General features: G+C 34.7%; 1 protein-coding gene across 1 annotated transcript; it reads right to left on the bottom strand.

Moving 5' to 3' along the window:
• Positions 1 to 1,180: 1,180 nt before the first annotated feature.
• On the bottom strand, positions 1,181 to 6,252 carry LOC140803148 (pentatricopeptide repeat-containing protein At5g48730, chloroplastic). The gene is made up of 3 exons (XM_073158853.1): positions 5,926 to 6,252; positions 2,761 to 3,167; positions 1,181 to 1,996 (listed from the first exon to the last, which is right to left on the bottom strand). The coding sequence occupies exons 1-3, from the start codon at positions 6,211 to 6,213 to the stop codon at positions 1,318 to 1,320; spliced, it is 1,374 nt and encodes a 457-aa protein (XP_073014954.1). The 5' UTR covers positions 6,214 to 6,252; the 3' UTR covers positions 1,181 to 1,317.
• Positions 6,253 to 6,570: the final 318 nt, after the last annotated feature.

The following is a 6,570-nucleotide window of genomic DNA, read 5'->3' as shown; positions in this document are numbered from 1 at the left end:
ATTAGAACATGTTATTTGAATCTTAAGTTTACCTTAAGATTCTGATAAGCTCTTTCTTGATATCTAAACTTAGTTAGATCTTCTTGTCTCAAATATTCCAGAGTTCTGGAATAAATCCTATAAATAGTTAATCTCGAACCTGGGTTCGGATTGATGTCAATTGAGAAATGTTTCCTCCTCAAACATTTAACTACTTCATAATAATAAATTTGTATGTTTGAAATAATTTTACCGAGTATCTGATACAATTTTTTGGCCCAGAAAATCAATAATTAAAAATTACACTTATAAGGGGTATTTTTGTCATTTTTAACTTTTTAGGGAGTTTAGGCAAATGTTTTTAAGTGTAGAGAGTTAGAATAAATTTGAGTTGGGGTTTAGGAATTTATCTACAATTTACCCTTTTTTTAATGTATTTGTTAGTTTATAAGACAGTTATTTAGGTCCGATCTTATATTAATATACGACGCTCGATAAAAATCATGTAACTTTGTACCTGAAAAGATTATATTTTTTCAGTTTTTAGTTTTCAGTTCTAGGATCAAACTTCTTCGGGGGATAAAATGTAAGTTTTTTAAAAAAATATGCATAAAATGATTCCACGGTTTCTAATTTCTTGCAAGTTCATCCTTACTGTATCGTGTATACAGCTGCAAGTCACATCTGTAACGACATTATAACTTTTCCAGCATTATCTGCTCCAGCTGCTAAAATTTTGAGACCAAGCACTTGATTCTAGAATCTTCAGATTTAACTAGTTGACCAGTATGCCGTAAACTAATGGCTCCAATCCATGGATCAAGACTTGAGTTGGTAATGGGAGGACAGATTTCATTTGAGTAATGAATTTGATGAAATTACTTTGGTAATTCAGAATTTTAGATTTTTTCGGTTGATTAAAATACATGCATTTCGAAATTTTCCAATCAATCTAAGTGGATTTGAAATCATAAGCCAGCAGATTATTATAGCCAGATGCAGTAATATACAATAAAGTTATACAGTTTAGCCAAGAGGATGATTAAATACGGTTAGTAGAAAATCAAAATATTTTTATCAACGGCTGACCCTCCAAACTTTCACCTAGAGCAGACTTGACTACATATGATGGATCTTTGTAATAACACAGCGTCTACGGGAGTCGATAGCAAGTACTTGAGCTAACATAACATGTGACACATGAAACATAAACAATAACATGGATTATTAACAAAAACATTACTACAAGCATCATGAAAGTGCATAAAAACGGCCACGATACCAACTCAATATGTATTAATGGACATATTCACGATTTTTTACATCAACGGAAATAATCTACAATAAAGCAAGTTCACTTTGGAGCTTCTTGGCATAGGTTGACATACCACCAATTGAATATGCTTTTATCATGGTTCTATATGTGATTTTATCAGGTATACAACCTCTCCTTCTCATCATCTCAAGCACACCTTTCATCTCTGCCAGGCAACTCATCATGCCATAGGCATCCACTAAACAGTTGAAAAACACTGTATCAAGAGTAACATCTGAATTCTCAACATATCTCAGAATGGCTGCGATTTTTTCAGCATTACCGATCAGCCCATAAGCTCTAACAAGTGAACAAAGTGTAACACAATTTGGTTTTATCCTCTCAGACTGCATCAGCCTAAACAAAAATTCCATCTGTTTTATATCCCCAGCTTTCCCAAATGCATCTATGACGATATTGTAAGTGACAAGGGTCCATGAAAAGTGATATCTTTGCATGTATTCCATTACGGCTCCCATTTTGTCATAATTTCCACTTTTTCCATAAGAATCAAGGAGTATGTTAAATGTCTTGATGTTGGGTTCAATGCCAGCACTTTGAAACTTCTCGTAACATTTCTCCATCATTTCAATCTGTCCACTACCACCAAAAGCACGCAGTGTGGAATTCATGGTCCATACATCAGGTTCACACTCCTGTTGCCTCAGCATTTGCGTGAGTAATGATTCCATCTCGGCAAACCTACAAGGAACAAAAGATGCAAAATCTTCATAATGCTACCAAGGAAAATATAAACCATCTGGTTACAAATAAAACGATTTAACACCTATTTGAAAAAAACAGAAAGAAAGAGGGGAAAAAATGGAGAAATTTGTCCCACCATTTTGAGTTCTATAGGCTGCAGAAAATAAGACAATAAGAAATCTAGATGCATAACATATAAAAGACCATTGTGAAAGTGTTCTATTAAAATTTTATAGAACCGAGCATTTACAGCTAGACATAACTCAAATCTTTTAAGTTACACAATAGTTTAAGTGCAACTTTTTGACGGTAGTGACCCATTGGCAACCACACATAACAATAAAGGAAAATGCTACTCCCCACTAGTCTCCCTCCTTATATAATCCATTATCAACACGCATCTGATGCTAATTCTAAAAATCAAGCATTTGTTATTAGAATTTAAATTATAGCCAATGGTAATAGTAACTCAGAATTACTAAAACTTTTCTTTGGTCGCAAGCGCCACATTTAGACCTTTTGACACAGCCATCCATACAGGACCAGGGCCGCAAGGAGAATTATCGAGCCCAAAATGTTATAAAATGCAATTTGATGTAAAGCCAACCTAAAAATGTAACTAACATATGTTTACACTATTTGAGCCCAACACGAATATTATCATATACTTATCATTGAGAACCAGAGATTACATTTATATAATTTTTATTTCAACGTGCAACCAAATTGAGAATGAAGTAGAAAGGAACAAGAAGATTTACTTTTTTGATTTTCCATAGGCATCAATGAGAGTATTGTATGTGATTGTGTTGGGTTTGATTCCCTCAATTTCCATGTCAGAAAGAATCGATTTAACTTTACAAAAATCATAGACTTGAAGGCAAGACTTTATGAGGATTGAATAAGTGAAGACATCAGGTGAACAGCCACGAGTGTTCTTCATATGATCAAGAATAGAAAATGCTTTCTCAAAAAGGCCACTTCGGCTGTAGGCAGACAAAAGCGCAGTGAAAGCTTCCCGATCCATAAAACATCCTTCATTAATCATTGCCTGAAATAATGTATGAGCTTTCTCGGGTTGCTTGCATTTGCCAAGCATGACAATCAGCTTAATGTATATACCAGAATTGGGCCTGTACCATAGTTGCTCTCGAAGGAGATCAAAAACCTGAATCATATGGCAGAGACTGAGTGACAGACTGAAACTCACTCCAAAGAATTAGAAATAGAACTCCAAAAGGTGACAAATAAGACATATCAATTCTCATTTTATGGAACTTCAGATGGTTTATGAATAGTCCATATAGGCATTTCAGCGACTCCGAGGAGATGTTCTCAATTTAGTAGAATGAAGTATAACTTGAAATTTTCAGGAAAATTTGTCGGTTAACTATAATAAAGACGATCTATTATTCTAAAATGAAAGTGCACAAAATAATGCTAAATACATAAGTTGACTTGCATTGCCCACAAGATTTTGTGTTTCAAAATCCAATGGTTTCAACTGAGATTGTCCTGGTATTATCAATAAATCACTCAAGGTGCTGAAAAATCTAAGTTGAATAACTTGATCGTTGATCAAAGTCATACTATTATTTGAATGGCACAATATTCAATGCCACAACTTCTTAAATCTTTTTCCGATAAATTCTAAGTTGGTCAATACAGGATTTAGGGCATACTGATAATGTAAATATTTTTTTGGTAGTTTTATTAATTATCTTCACAACTTACTTGTACACTCCTTAACCTAAATAATTCTTGAAAAAGAAGTGAATCACTTGTTTGATGCTTGCTTAAGCCTATCTAGGGTTTTTTGCAGAGGTGGAGAAACTGGACTGCAACAGAGATTCTAAACGCAAGATACTTATGAAGCCATCGCAGAATAGAGATCTTATTCAAAGAAAACTACAAGTACTGGTGCTTCTTTTTATATATTATACTAATGATCCAATCCACATAACTCATGATGGGGAATTGTTTGGCTATCATTCTCTAATGATGAAGACTCTTTTGAGGAGGAGGGGTGGGGGGAGGGTGTTCGGTGATACGTTCCATAACAGTTAGATGATCCTTTTTGGTCAAATTTCTGGTGACAAACTCCTACGTTTTTTTATAACGATTATAATGGTATTCTAGACAATATCTAGATGTCATCTTATTGATTATAGCCACGATATAGATAAACATGATGATATTAATGCTAGTAAGATGGCTAAAGTTCCCCCTTGTTTTACAAGCTTGACCAAAATGCCCAATCATATCACAGGCTCTAAGCTCTTACATTACCCCAACAGTTAAATAACTTACTCTATAGACAAATTTAATACTTTATACCCCAAAACATCTTGTATTTATCCTTGGAAAGTACCTCGTAATGTTCTAATATATGAAAATTTGAGTGCAATCATCCTGAATCAAAACAGATTAAGTAAGCCTCTCTCTGTTTCTCAATTTATAATTAAAGATGTTTATTATGCGCACAATGCATTTTTTTGCAAAATATTTGAGCATACTATGATTTCCTCTCTTTAAGAGTTGCTACAAGAAATCGAAGGCAAGGAATCTGTGATACAACCTTTCAATATTAGGTCATCAGGTGTCTAATTTTACTATGTCTACATGTGCAAATGAATGTAATAAAGCTGAAAACCACATTTAGTCCTTCATTCACAATTGCAGGGCATAATGATACTCGATTGTATCCTCCAAGGACACAAAACAATCTCAACTAGAATATCTATTCTACAATCCTGCAACAAGAATACATCAAAATTGCTGCGAAATTTGTAAGCAGTCAGCTAATGACTTATAAAGCATCAACTCATCTTCAAGAACTTTAAAAGCCCACCCAGCATATTCTCCACCTCCTCCTTGGATCACAATCGAAGATCATCGCCAACAAATTGCACAAAAATGCCATGCATCAAGGAATATATAAACTTTAGAGTTCCTTAGTAAAGGTATTCATTCAACCCCACCAGCAGCAAGAGACCAAGAAAAATTTAACTATCTCCTATTCCAACTACTACAGCAGGAATTATGATAATGTTGTTACATCCAGCTCCATTGATCGGCCAAACACAGACCATGAATACTCAACTTATCTTTCCTATTATGGTTGATATCATCAAGAGTAAACATCACTGCCAAAAGCCCCTAGAGCTATTAAAAGAACTCTAATCCGTAGCTATGGATTTAAACTGATAGATGCTACTATGCTACATCGAGAACAAAGGTTTATTGTGTTCTACATTACCTCAAAGCATGAAACTATACCAATATTTCATATCATAAACTACAAAAATTTGATGCATCGTAGATGTATCAAGAAACAGTACTGTCAACCAACGGAGGTTGCTATCTCTTGACAACACAATATCCATATAAGTCCAATTTTTATCTCTTTTTCATCATTCCTTTCCAGGTCCACTGGAGCTCTAGAAAAGAAAATAAGAAAGAGGGTCAGAAATTAAAAGAAAGGCCTCCTGTGGTCCTGTGTGCTAAATACTCTTGTCTGTTCCTTCCGGGTTCATTTCTAGAATGTCATTTCTTTAATAAAATATGAACGTAGAATATAAGTGTATATACCGCAGGAACTTAAGAGACATGGCTGGGTAGAGATTACATCAGTTCGCTCAACTTCCAAGAATCTATTATCTGCCACAAATAGTTGCAATAGCATGTGAATCAATATGGTAGGAATGAATTTACTTGGCTGACCCAGGAACTGAATTGGGAGTCGCTCCTGAAACGCTTGGCAATATCAAATTAAGCAAACTGATATAACCTCCTCTTGAGCCTTGGCACCAAAGTTCGGGTTTATCAATATCAAAACAACATAAAAAAAATAGAAACTTTACACCATAAAACGCATATAAATCCAAAATGCCGCAAACAGAAACTGGAAAAAACAGCCAACATACCTTAAGAGCCGACTCCCAGCGTAAAGCGGTGATGCGCTCGTGAAGGGCTTCCAGAACAGTTCTGGGCAATAGTTTCCTGGAACCTCCCTTCTTTTCGATGACTTCTTTTGTGGCCTCCCTCCTCAGAATGATTGAAATGCTCTTTTGGGAAGCTATCTTTCTGTTGGTTTCCTCTCGCGATTCTCTCTCCTTCAGCTTCTTCGTGCGGTCTTGTGGTCCGGGTCTGCTCGGCATTTCAGTATAACAGTGCAACGATAATGGAGTGGTAGCTCCGCTAAGGGACGCCATGGTCCGATGTGTTGTGCTCTTTTTGTTATTGGATTTTGACAAGACATATTATTTTGTATTATATAAATTATTTTGTTATAAATCATAATAGAAAGTATAAGTTGTAATTTTAATTGAACTTAATTACTTAAGATAAAATGACAGCATAAAATCTTAATATATATTATCTTTCTATATATTATAACACTCTCCTTTAGATGATGAATGCGTTGACTTTGTATAATGTGTTGGTACATCATATTCTCGCTCCCAAAGTACAACGGAAGTTTAAAATTTTTTGTTAGAACATCGTATGTTTAAAATTATTCATAGAGCGTTTAGGATTATACTTTTGCATATTAAAGGCTAGACTCCAAA

Source organism: Primulina eburnea, chromosome 10, assembly GCF_022965805.1.
Source record: "Primulina eburnea isolate SZY01 chromosome 10, ASM2296580v1, whole genome shotgun sequence".
Taxonomy (NCBI): Eukaryota; Viridiplantae; Streptophyta; class Magnoliopsida; order Lamiales; family Gesneriaceae; genus Primulina; species Primulina eburnea.
Note: the sequence above shows the minus strand (reverse complement) of the source record. Positions and strands in the feature narration are given on the sequence as shown.

Excerpts from the sequence above, each read along its gene's own strand:
- LOC140803148 (XM_073158853.1), bottom strand. The coding sequence starts at position 6,213 with ATGGCGTCCCTTAGCGGAGCTACCACTCCATTATCGTTGCACTGTTAT. Across the intron at positions 3,168-5,925 it reads GCTGGGAGTCGGCTCTTAAG|GTTTTTGATCTCCTTCGAGA; the intron begins GTATGTTGGCTG and ends CATATGATTCAG. Across the intron at positions 1,997-2,760 it reads GCCTATGGAAAATCAAAAAA|GTTTGCCGAGATGGAATCAT; the intron begins GTAAATCTTCTT and ends TGTTCCTTGTAG.